This window comes from Chrysemys picta, chromosome 2 (genome assembly GCF_011386835.1).
Source record: "Chrysemys picta bellii isolate R12L10 chromosome 2, ASM1138683v2, whole genome shotgun sequence".
Taxonomy (NCBI): Eukaryota; Metazoa; Chordata; order Testudines; family Emydidae; genus Chrysemys; species Chrysemys picta.
This window is the reverse complement of record NC_088792.1, coordinates 275,272,810-275,285,814: the sequence shown is the minus strand read 5'-3', so window position 1 is coordinate 275,285,814 and position 13,005 is coordinate 275,272,810. Positions and strand designations below refer to the sequence as shown.

Genomic DNA, 13,005 nt, shown 5'->3' with positions numbered 1-13,005 from the left:
TTCTCATTTTCTAGGACAGGAGTTCTCGATCTTTTTTCCATCACTCCCCCCAACTTTTTTTTTAACTTGAAGCCCCGGTCTTATACAATGAGACTTTCCAATGTGCTCCAGATGAAACTGGGACCATTTAATATATTGATTCCAATAAAGGGGATTCTACTTTAAATAAATCAGTCATTTGAGTTGGCGGTCTAACAGTGCGTAGGCCAGGAAACCTTTCAAAAGCACATACCTTGTTATTCACAAACTTTTCAAGCAGTATTTCTCGATTTCAGCATTGAAGAGTGCTAGTGGGGGTTGTGACCCCGTGATCCAGTTTGCAATGCCACTCAGTGAAATTTGGCCCAGCTGCCCCTCCACCATGACAGAGGGGCAGAGAGGCAAAATTTCAGGAAGTGGCATTGCAACCCCGTGAGTGAGTAGGAAGGATCGCAGCCCCCCACCCCAGAAAGTTTGGTATGCCTCCCCAGGAGAGCGCCCCGCCCCATTGAGAACTGCTATTCTAGGGAACTCTTTCTTTGTATGCACAAGAGGAAGACAGGTAAACTTTAAACAAATCAGAGGATGAAGTTAATGAAAAACTCCTAATGATTTCAATGGCCATTGGATCAGGCCTACAGAGCATAGTCAGCCTGAGGAATTCACTTACCATAAAGAAGTCAAACAGATGTTTCATGCTTCAGGGCATACCTTGAATGCTGCATGATTTCACAGGTAAACAATGGGTCTTTTCACCTACCTCTGACTTAGGACTACTGCTGGAGGAGGATTCCAGCCCCCACAGATCATTGATTTAGTCTGTTATTGTGTGTTCCAAATCCACTACAGAAAAGCTTAGGTAGCCTGCAATGGGTTGTGGGGAGTAATTCAAGGCAGGGAGAGAATCAAACTTTTATTTTCAGATAGCCATTGCAAGCCTTTGGAGTCCTTTAAGCAGGAGACTTTCAGAAGCACCAAAGCAGTTGAGGCGCACAAGTGCCATTGAAGTGAATAGAACTTGTGCTCCTAAACCCCTTAGGCACTTCTGAAAGTCTCTCCCTAAAACTACAAGTACAGTCTTGGAGCCTTAAAATTCCAGCTGCCCTAATGGAATGGATGGGGTTTTGTAACAAACATTCCTTTCCTGCAGAGTAGGTGGAGACTGAATCTTCCAGTGCCGTGAACTGTCTCCTCCTTGCGCACTGTTCCCCATTATAGACAGAAGCGGCTAGAGGTTCTTGAATTTCATCCCATGTGTCTATTTGATTTTTTGTCACATATTTAAATTAGAAAAATACAGTGAATCTGTTTCAGGTATGCCGATTATTCATGGTCCCATCACTGCTAAAATGTAGGGCACACCTTAAGAAACATGCCGGGAAGCATAATCTAGTGGTTAAAGCACTATGAGTCAGGAGACCTGGGAGCTGCCACAGACTTCAGGTGTGATCTAAGGCAAATCCCTCTGCCTCCGTTCTCCCGCTGTAAATGAGCGGGAAATGATGATACAGTAGGTCCCTATCTGTCATTCATGAACCCTCACATCTGTAAAGCTCTTTTGAGATGCTCTAAGAGAAGGCGCTAAGCTACCATTATTATAGAACACAGGCCCTGGGCGTAGCTGGCAAAGTCAGAAGTCATCCCAAGTGGCTTTTAATTGATGTGCCAAGCCATCCAGCACCTTGGCATTGCCCAGCCCTAATAGCCCCGGTCAGAGTTGCATCCTCCAAGAACATGGCATGGAGTTGGGAAGGAAGTGACATGATTTCTCCAGCAAGGCAGTGAGGGTTTCAGGAAAGGAATGACAAAGGGTGCTGAGGCAGATTAAGCCTGGGCCAAGGCTGTGTGGTGTGTCCTGGCAGAGAGAACAGCAGCAGCTCAGAGCATCGGTGTAGAAATAGACTTCCTCCCCCACCATGAAAAATGTAAAACACCCAGTGAGAAGATATTACACAGAGATATCAGCAATTAACCTTGCTGAGGCTCCCATCACAAACTCGGCATGGGAGGGCCAAGCAGGGCTGGAATGGAAAACCCTAGCCTTAGCCAGCATTGCAGATGATGGAGGTGTGAGGAGTGGATGTTGCCTTTCCACTCTGCTCTGAATGAGGAGCAGCCCCACAGGGAAGGGGAACGGACTTTCCAGGGACTGTTCTAGGCCTGAGTCTGCCAGTGCAGCCCAGGAATGGGGGATGATGGTCTTGAGGACTTGCCAAGCACACCTCTGCTGAGACTGCTCTGAGGGAAGGATTTGGGGCAATGCATAGAACCAGGAGCTATAACACTTGCTGCTCTTTGGAACTTTCCAGCCAGGGACCTCAATGTGCTATGTATGTATTAATCTGCCCCATAATTCCCCTGTGAGGCAGGTGAGTGTGATTGGTGCTGTACAAAAACAGAGGTTCAGGAACTTGCTCAGAACCACACAGTGAGACTGAAGCTGAGCCAGGAATAGAAGTCCAGGCCCGGATCCTCAGCTAGGGTCAATTTTTTCTCCCCACCCACCCTAACTGTCCTGTTAGGGAACAGCCACTGTTTCTTACGAACTATGAACGCAACTCTCCAATTCTCCACAGATCCTGGTCTATCACCCAGTTTTTATCAAATATGTTTATGACCATTGGCTGCAGAATCATGGAAGATACCCCTCGACAGGCATTCTGTCAGTGATATTTGCACTCCACCTGTGTGATGAGGTAAAGAGCAAACTGTTCCATTCCTCGCTTCAGTGTACACTGATACTATGTTGGGGTCAAGGGCTGTAATTGTAGCAGATGCTAACATGAGAGCCCTAGATCATTTGTTCATCTTTGTTGGCCTCTTTCCATCTTTGCTTCCTCTTACTTCAAGTTTCCTTCAGCGTTTATGATTTCAGCTGTTAGACAAGAGGTGTCTTTGACCCAGAGTCGGAGATAACATGGAAACAGTCGCAAATATAAATGAATTCTTAAACAAAATAAAAAAACATGATCAAGCATTAGGGTTTGAAGTGCATTTCAGAGAAGTCCAGTTAAACACAAGAAGTCCTCAGCCTGCCTGATCTCATGTAATCCATATGCCCCTTCTGTGTATGGCAGATGGCCAGTTTCCCAGCAGTACCTTTTGCTTTCTGGGCCTGTGAGTTTATACAGTGGGGACAATTCCCTTCACTACAGGAATTACTGGGTGAAATTCTCTAGCCTGTATTATGCAGTTGGAAACATGCAGGGGGCATGGGCAGTGCGTTGTATAGACTGGGGAAGGCTGTGCCTCCACAAACAGGCTGGCGTGGCCCTGCCCACGCCCCTCCCCGAAGCCCTCTTTGCCCTTGGCCCCAGCCCAAGCAGATTGTTCCTCTTCAGGGAAGCTGCGTGCTAGGGCTAGGGTGGCTGGGGCCACCCAGTGCTGGGGGCCCTGCCCGGCGCTCGGTTGTGGGGGCGAGTCTGGAGGCACTGGGACTGCCCGCCCTGTGGTCAGGAGCCAGGGGGGGCGCGCGCTGCCTGCCCTGTGCTCGGGGCCTGGGAGGGATGCGCACCACTCGCCCTACGCGCCGAGGTTGGGGGCTGGCAGCTGCAGGGAGGAGTGGGGCTCCGGTGGGGGAAGGAGGGGGGTCCTCGGGCAGTGGGGCAAGGCCAGCTGGGGGCCAGCATCCCCTGGCTGGCGGTTCACCTACTGCCCATGCCGGGGGCGGGGGGGAGAGAGAGGAGGCTCCAGTTCTCTCTGCCCCTATCCCTAGCAGCTGGGGAGGCAGCGGGCCAAAAATTCTAGCCTGGGATGAGATGCAGCCTGCAAAATGTCAGTGGAGTTGTTTGTCTCTTTCTTGCAAGATATGTTTCTTTCTTGGAAATATGTTTATGAAGGAAATCCAAACCCACAGAAGAATAACCTTAACCTGCTATGAAATATTGTTGCTGTCCTACAGAACCAATGCAGCGCAGAGCACTTATTTGGGGGTAAAATGTCTATAGGGCGGAGTCCTGAAGTCCGCACTCAGTCTAACTCCCCCTCACATCAATACTTAACTAAGGACTGAGTAGGAGTTGTAGGATTTGACCATAGTGCCAATAAAGTACCCATCATGCCTTTGGGTATTGATGCACGTGCAGCCGGAGCTCTGGATAGGTAGGCATCTAAATGTGACTAGACAAGAGTTGTCATTTGGAAAAGCCCAATTAAATATGGTAGAGAGGGGCCCAAAATTTCTCCTGTCTTTGAGGTCTTCATTCAGCAGAGAAGGGATTTTCCACCTAGGGCTCATGTCTCCTGCGGTCAAAAACTGGTTTAGGCTGTCATGACCACCCAGTTCTTTCAATGTTGCTAAGTGGCAGGGAAGTCCTGGCTAGGCGGAGAGGGGTTCCAGGAGGACTCAGGTATGGAAAAGGAGATCCCAGTTTGATTTCCTTAGATTGAAAGCTCTTTGGGGCAGGGATTGTCTTTTTTTCCCCTGTTTGTACAGAACCTAGCACAACTGTGTCCTGGTCCATGACTGATGTGCCTAGGAGATACCACAACATCAGTTATAAATAAGAGCAGTGCAGAAAAGGTTGAGAATCACTAGAGTTTCCTCAAAATGTCAATTAAGAACACACCAAGCCAAAGGCAAAGTCTTTCAGGATGTAACATTTTTCATTCTCTCTCTTGTTAGGTGGATGTGTACGGTTTTGGAGCAGACAGCAATGGCAACTGGCATCATTACTGGGAAAACAATGCTTCTGGGGGGGCTTTTCGGAAAACCATGGTCCATGATGGGGATTTCGAGTCCAATATCACTTTGACTCTTGCCTCTATTGACAAAATACGTTTTTTCAAGGGCAGATGACCCTTATCATAGGCAGGGATTTGTGGCTGCAATTTCCAGCAGGGGTCAGTTACTGAAGTGTTTGAAGTGGCTTATCGAAGATGATCTTGGGAGCTGACTATATTTGAATATCAGACTCTGCAGCTGAGGAAGTGTGTCTCACTGCTGTGACGATCATTGAATGAAAGTAGCATGCAGTATTGGTGCCATACTGCACTTGATTTCCTTATTTGAGAATAGAGACGTTGGGGACCTAAGGATCAATTATGGGGAATAAATGATGTGCGGAATCACAGGGGATGTACGGAATTATGAAATCTTGAAATACTGGGAGAGATGTGCCTCTTGCTGTTAGGGTAATCAAGGGGATCATTTTCTAGGAATTACTGTATGTGTGTGTGCTTTCCTTGCATAAGGCAGGAATGCCCTGAAGAGGAAAGGTGAAAACAGCTTCCTGAATGTCCCACCAACATGGCTGGCTATGAACACTGTAGTAAGAATTACCTCAAAAGAACACGTTCACTTATTCTGCTGTTGATCTTTTCTTTAAACCATCTCTTCTCTTCACTGTGTCATTTCCGGTTCTGCATTGTATTATGGACAAAGGTGATGTACCTGACTTGCAAGGAGTACTGGCTACCTTTGGCAATGTATCAATCCACATCGAGAAATTCTGGATCAAATCCTTCATCTCCAGTTAACTGCATATTTTAATGTAGCATCCTACACAGCCATAACGAGACGAAGAAAATCAAAATAAGATTGTGATTGAAAATGCCAGCCAAAATGGCCTTTTTAGCCACTGGTTTGTTTGGGTTTCTTTAAATATAATTTTATTTTTATTTTATTTTTTGATAGATGCTCTGAATGCTAATTTTTGTTGAATCCATTCAAGGTAGAGCAGTGGACATTTTTTTTCTTTCAGTGGTTTACATGTGCCTTTTATATTTGTGCAACAGATGTAATTTTTTTTTAAAGACGAAAATCCCTAAATTAAACTTTTTATAGGAAAAAAAACAGTTAACCAAAGCTTAGTCTCTACACGGTATCATTTTGTATTCTAAACTAATAATGACATCGCCTGTATTCTACTTGACGAGGGTAGTTTTTAAAGGTAACTTTTACTTTTTTTTTTTTTTTTTTTTTTAAAGGAGAAAAAAATCCAAAAGTTGATAGGAAAATTTTTATTCTATTTTTTACAACTTAGAAGGTGATATCTATTTAAATGTATTTAAGTGAAAGTATCAGGCACAAGGATGGGAGCTACAGGAGTGAACAGGACTGCATGGGCATCTACCACAGCATATCCTCTATGTATTGATTCTACAGTATGAGCCACACCTCGGAAAGTTTTGTATCTTTAGACAAATGTATATATTAACATTATTACTTCTATGCAGCAAGGGGTGAATAAGAAATGTTGTATTGGAGACTTTGTCTACACAGATTCTTCCTAAAATCTATTTGACCTTCATTTCTGTTGTTCGTTGATATTTTAAACATGAGTTAAAGTCTGAAATCGGGAGGGGAGGGTGATTTGAGGGCGGTAGCACTTGCTTCATAATATCATGAAGATGGGATTCAAGGAATCTATGAACCATATCCAATGCCCAGGGAAGCCAGTGCCAGTCTTTCCACTGAACTACAGTGGGCTCTGGAGTAGATTCGGAAAGAGCTGCAGGTTTGATATTTTTCTTATTTTGTTGTTTTTTGTTTTGTTTTAGGGGGTTTGTTTGTTTGTTTGTTTTTGTGACTAGAATCTGTGGTAATTAAACACACACACATACCAGCTAACTAAGAAATAGCATGTTCATTCATTAGCCAATTTGGTGGCAGTGTCTGTTTTAGTTACTGTTATGTCAGTACCATAGGTGAAAGCCTGGCCCCCTGAAGTCAATGGAGTTTTGCCATTGACTTCAATAAGGCCAGGATTTCAGCCCCACATTTTTTGCTGTGTCTGGTTTTTCTGAGTATCAGAGGGGTAGCCGTGTTAGTCTGAATCTGTAAAAAGCAACAGAGGGTCCTGTGGCACCTTTAAGACTAACAAAATGTTTGGGAGCATAAGCTTTCGTGGGTAAGAACCTCACACATTCAGATTTACAATGTGATGGCAAGATCAGTCCAATTCTCTCTATTTATGACCTCCATCCTCCAACCACTTGCCAATGTGAGTAACTTTACACACACAAGCTGGCCCACTGGATTCACAGAACATGAAGGACAAGCTTCACACACGTCATTTTCACAGTAGCTGCCAACCTTTTCCATAATAGGACACCCACACACACACACACCCATGACTTTCCATCCGTTTACCCATGACACCCTCCCTTTAGCAATAGGGGAAGGGCAGAGTTCTTGAAACCTGACACCTGTAAGTAACCCCAATATTGAGAGCTGCTGTCCTAGAAAGATGACCAAAAGAGCCACTCTCATTCAAGTTTCAGGATAAGGGCATGATTCTGCAGTTGTAACAAAAATGATCTTCTCTTCTAAAATCACTTTGTAGAAGAATGAACCATATGCACCTGAATCATATTTTTGATATTACCACTTTTTAATGATGATTATAATTCAGTGTTTCCCAGGCAGGTGACAAACTACCCCGTTTCCCTCAAAATGGTTGATTTTAAAAAAATACTCTGAGAATTTGATTTAACAGCAGTGTAATGTTTTCAGCCTGTGCTTTGGTGGCTGGGTTTTGCAGAAACTTGTACAACATGAATGCTGTTCTTGCATTTCTTTTGTAAATGAGAAAGTTTGCCGATAAATTCCCTGTATATTTAAGTCATTTCTGGGGAAGACTTTCAAAGGCGCTCCTGGCAGTTCGGCTTGTAATAGAAGTTGGCAGTTTGGGGTCAAATGCCAATTGAAAATCAATGCGATCTGGTTATCTAACTTCTAGTTTGCTCTGATCATCCAACTGGTTTCTAAGTGAAGAGGCAGCAAAAGAGGCCACTGGAGAATTCCATTCCCACTGCCAGTATTTTCAACTGTCGTCCTGCTAGGAACTGAGAACTGTCTTTTTATTTTTATTTTTTTAAAGGCTATAACATTAAATCTTGAACCGCATATGCTACCAATGCACACTCTCCAAAGCACTTCTTGATTGCGTGGTTTGTTTTTAACCAAACTGAATTTCTTGAGCACTTTTTTTTTTTTTGGTCTCCAGATGCTTCTTCCTAGTTCTCTTTTCTTGGAGCACATTGATTATTATCATCAGTCTCTGTCTGATTGAAGGGAGTCTGGGTCACTCATACTTTGACATTTTATTTATTGTTGAATTTTTCAATTCAGTAAGAATCAAAATAAATTTTGTATTCTAATCAATCAGATTGTCAAAGATGTCTCTATCTGTACACCTTCGACTGCTATCTATCAGAGTGGCGTTATCATGAATTCCCAAAGGTAGTCTCCTGTGATGGTCACTGTAACTGGGTCTTAATCTTAATCAAAGTTTCTTTCCTTCCCCCACTCAACCAAACCATCACAACTCATGCCTACTCTCCCCTTCAATTTAACTCATAGTTAGAATCATAAGAACGGACGTACTGGGTCAGACCAAAGGACCATCTAGCCCAGTATCCTGTCCTCTGACAGTGGCCAATGCCAGGTGCCCCAGAGGGAATGAACAGAACAGGTAATCATCAAATGATCCATCCCCTGTCGCCCATTCCCAGCTTCTGGCAAACAAACGCTAGGAACACCATCCCTGCCCATCCTGGCTAATAGCCATTGATGGACCTATCCTTCATGAATTTATCTAGTTCTTTTTGAATCCTGTTAAAGTCTTGGCCTCTGCATTCTCCAGACTCAGCAATCCATTCCACCCCTTATGGCCACCTAATTCTCTCTTAAGAATTTGCTCCTGCTACGTGAAGAATTTGCTTCACGTAGCTCCAGCTCCTTTGGCTAACAGGGAGCGCTTTTTCCCCACCGTCTCTGGATCCCATGCAGAAGCATCTCTACAGGCAGTTAGATGTATTCCCATTACCCTTATATCAGGCTCCAGAACACTCTGAGCAGGGAAGCTCTGCCAGGCCTACTTGAGTCTCTTTAGCAAACCCTAGTCTTTGACAGAGCAGACACCCTCTTATAGGATGCCCTGTCCTTGAGCTACCATCATGTGGACCATGTCTCGTGGTATGTCACCCAAAAAACTCCCAACTCCCTATGTAATAATATTACCTCCTCAAGGAGCGGTGGCCAGCCCAAACCTGAGTGATGCTGTAGCCCTGTGCTCCACTCACTCAGATTTGGAAGGGATGGGCATACGGGCTCATGGGTCAGGCTGCTGGTATGTAGGGGGGATGCCGAAGAGGAGAGTCAGGCAAGGGGTTGGGTAAACCTCCCTGAAATCAGTTTGAAAATGTTGGTCAGAATGGCTACCGTTGCCTGACCCAACCCCATCACCTGGGATGCAGACAACTAGATAGAAGGCCTGAGCCCAACTCTTCTTAAAGGGCCAGCCTAATTGTGACTGTTGCCTAGTGTGAGAGGCGTTGTCAGGGCTGGCCTTTTGAAGCCATTAAGCCTCTTCATCTCCAATAAGCTTTACACAGGTTTGCCCACAAAGGGTTCCTTACTGGGTGTGACATTACCCTCTGGTGTTATCCGGACCGGTGATCTGCTAGGTCACTCCAATCCTTGACTCTGGGAACCAGCCTTACCCTGCTCTACTGTGAGAACCCCCCACTCCGGGGCTGTTCACGCATAGCCTCTGGCATGTAAGCTACTCCTTGAATTGTGCCACCAAATGACACTAGCCAATATCTCCGGTCCCAGATACAACCCTAGGAACCTCCATCTTGCATTGTCCAGTTATGCCCGCTGGACGCTGCAAGCTTATATGAGTTTGTCCATTTAACAAAGAAATTAATATGTACCAGGCTTGTTATCCCAAGGGGAGTCTGACATGCTTCAAACGAAATGCACTGCTTCAGATTTATTAACTACAAAGATGGATTTTGAGTGATTATAAATCAAACCATAACAAGTCAGATTTGGTCAAATGAAATAAAAGCAAAACACATTCTAAGCTGATCTTAACACTTTCAATGCCTTTACAAACTTAGATGCTTCTCACCACAGGCTCCCCACTTCGATCAGTGCTTCAGTCACGTGGTGTGGTGTCTGTAGATGTAGGTGGAAGAGAGAGGAAGAGCATGGCAAATGTCACTCCCTTTTATCATGTCCTTTCTTCCCTCTTGGCTTTGCCCCCTCACCTTCAGAGTCAGGTGAGCATTACCTCATCATAGTCCTAAACTGACCCAGGGAAGGGGGGGGGGGGCGACTCACTTGTGAGTCCATCAGATCCTTTTGTTGCTACCTAGGGCAGCATCCTTTATTCCTGTGAGGCTGGGCCGGGTTTGTTCCATACATGCTCTGATGAGGTGTGAACTGCCTTTCTGCTCTTGGAGAGTTTTGCCTGGGCCTGCTTTAAGCCATGAAGATACATTTTCAGCCTCATAACTATATACATGAAAATTATAACCTATAACAACAATTATTATAACATTGCTATAACAACAATGCTCAGTGCATCATGAGGCTTCCGAAGAGGCCCACCATGACCAACTTTGCATTGGAGACCACACACTCATTTTATAAAGATGAACGTGGAGGTGTAGGGTGGTCCCCCAAGGTACAGAGCATCACACTGGGGTACTTAACCTATAGCCAATTGCCCCTGAACTGCTGGGAACTTTTAAGTGAGACGTCTAAACTTGGTAGAGCTGAGCTGCGAAGAAGGGGCTTTACATGATCTGGGGAGGTGAAGGAATTGCGTAGGCTCAGTTTTGGGTTTGGCTGGTTATTTTCGGCTGTGGGCAGTTAGGAGCAGCTGCTATTGCTTTACTGTTGATTTGATTGTGACTTTAATTTCTGGCTCTCTCGTAAAGTCCAGGGCAGCTGGCTGTTCTGTTTGGGGGAACATGCTTATTCTCCACCAGGATAAATGCCATTTTCAAATGGGTGGTAATGGGGCTGAGAGAGAGAGTGCACACGCGCACGCACACATGTGCAGAGTGAGTGGATGATTTGCCTGTGCATGCGCTCTCACAGAGTAGACATTTTGCCTGGTGAATGGGGCTCGGTAGGTTCAGGTTCCTTCTCTGAAGAGAATCCCAGAATCATAGAATGTGGGGCTGGAAGGGACCTTTAGTCCAGCCCCCTGGATTGAGGCAGGACCAAGTAAACCTAGAACAGCCCAGACAGGTGTTTGTCTAACCTGTTCTTAAAAACCACCAATGATGGGGTTTCCACAACCTCCCTAGGAAGCCTATTTCAGTGTTTAATTGGCCTTATAGTTAGAAAGTTTTTCCTAATATTTAACTTAAAGCTCCCCTGCTGCAGATTAAGCCCATTATTTCTTGTCCTAACTTCAGTGGACATGGAGAACACTTGATCTTTGTATCAGCCTTTAACATACTTGAAGACTATCTGGTTTGTCCACTTCTGTCTCTTTTCTCAAGAGGAAACATCCCCAGCTTTTTAACCTTTCCTCATAGATCAGGTTTTCTAAAGATTTTATCATTTTTGTGCCTCTCCTCTGGCCTAGCTCAAGTTTGTCCATATCTTTTTTAAGGTGTGATGTTCAGAACTGGATGCAGTAGCGCAGCTGAGGCCTCACCAGTGCCAGGTAGAGCAGGGGCCACATAGGTGGGTGGGGCGGGGAACTCAGCGAGCAATGGCAGCAAAAGGGGGTAGCTGTGGCAGCTGGGCTTCTGACGATTACTTGTTGGTCTGTTAGAGATTGTAAGCTCTTTGGGGCAGGGAGGGTCACCCATTCTCAGTCTGTACAATGCCTAGCATGGGGGGGAGGGGTGTGTTCCATTCCTGGGCCCCTTTAGGCTGATGTATACAAACAAGTGCGAGGCCTGAGATGATTAGTGTGAGCACACCTTGATGTTCAGTCAGTTCTACTGGTGTCTCCGGATTCTGTCATTTGTAGGAGTGGAGAAGACGGAGGAAAAGACCCACAATTCTCCAGAATAAGTACTGGAGAGGGCCGACCAGCCCACAGGACACCAGTTGATTTGGACAGTTACTCCAGATGCTGTCAGCCAAGCAGAGTCCCCACCCTGAACAAAGGGGCTTCTCTCCCCTTGTGGGTGGAATCTGGTGCGGGGCTGAATTCCCTCCTCTTTATCTAAAACAATTCTTTCAGTCTGGGCATAGGGTCAGGGGGTGCCCTGAAAGTGGAGTCTTCTCCACTCCTACAAATGACAGAATCCGGAGACACCAGTAGAACTGACTGAACATCAAGTGTGCTCACACTAATCATCTCAGGCCTCGCACTTGTTTCCCCGGGTTTCCCAGAAATCCTGTCTATACTTGTTAATGACAGGCTCTGTCATAGCATGTCCTGGGAATTACTCACTGGAAATAGTGTGGGAGATCAAAGCTGAAACACAGTCACATGTGCCATAAGGAACTGGTGGGAACTGCGGAGCAGCAGCGGGTAGTGCTGATCTGATCTGGGGCAAACCTTACCTTGCCTCAGATATGCCTGTTCCGTGACTGGATTTCAGCTTCAAATCAGCCTGGAGCTTTTCAATAGCATTACACTGATCCAAACGCAATCTTTCAGCCCTTAGCACTCTTTCATGGCAGTGGATATCTTTTCAAATCTAAATTCAGTAAAGGCTGGATCAAAACTCATTGAAATCAATAGAAAGATGCTTGGTGACTTCAGAGGGTTTCAGATCAGTCCCTACTACTTCATGAAATGAAGGGTTACATTCAAAGCACCCTTACCCAGTCCTGGTCTAGGGGTGGATGCAATTGGGTGTTTTTGAAGAGCCAGTTGGGGTTACCATAAGAGTATTTCCTTTCCTAAAATCTGCTTTCTTAATACTCTTCGCTAGCCTTGCTTTTCATTTCCTTATGGCTGTTTCCACTTAATAGCCGTTTTTTTTTTTTAAAGGAGCCAGGGAGGCACAGAGCCTGTCAGATACAAATGTAATTCAAAAGCAAAATCCTATCCATTGAAATTCATCCAAGCAGACTGCTTAACGGTAGGGATCTGAATTTAGAGTGGTACGACAATGCAGCTGCAATTCATTTAAGATCAGACAGTGCAATTCAGCTTGCTTTGCTATTGGACTTAGCCAGTGGTCTGACAGTTATTGGAGGGCCACTCTTTAGCCTGTCCTTCAGAGGCCATGTCCCTGAGAGCAAATTGACACTTGCTTATCCATCCAGCACATAGTCTAATCAATGCGGCATCAATGACGAACTGACCATGA

The 13,005-nt window shown here is 45.2% G+C and overlaps 1 protein-coding gene across 14 annotated transcripts in view; it reads left to right on the top strand.

The window, feature by feature from the left end:
- The window catches only part of ST3GAL1 (ST3 beta-galactoside alpha-2,3-sialyltransferase 1), a 146,514-nt gene extending 138,428 nt beyond the window's left edge, over positions 1 to 8,086 (top strand). For 12 of the 14 annotated variants that reach the window (XM_065586226.1, XM_065586230.1, XM_065586227.1 and 9 more), the window contains 2 exons: positions 2,556 to 2,675; positions 4,604 to 8,086. In XM_065586226.1, the coding sequence (XP_065442298.1) occupies positions 2,556 to 2,675; positions 4,604 to 4,777 (294 nt within the window). In that variant the 3' untranslated portion in view covers positions 4,778 to 8,086. The remainder of the gene's footprint in view (positions 1 to 2,555; positions 2,676 to 4,603) is intronic. The other 2 variants (XM_065586234.1, XM_065586233.1) reach the window with 1 other exon arrangement.
- The last annotated feature ends 4,919 nt before the right edge of the window (positions 8,087 to 13,005 follow it).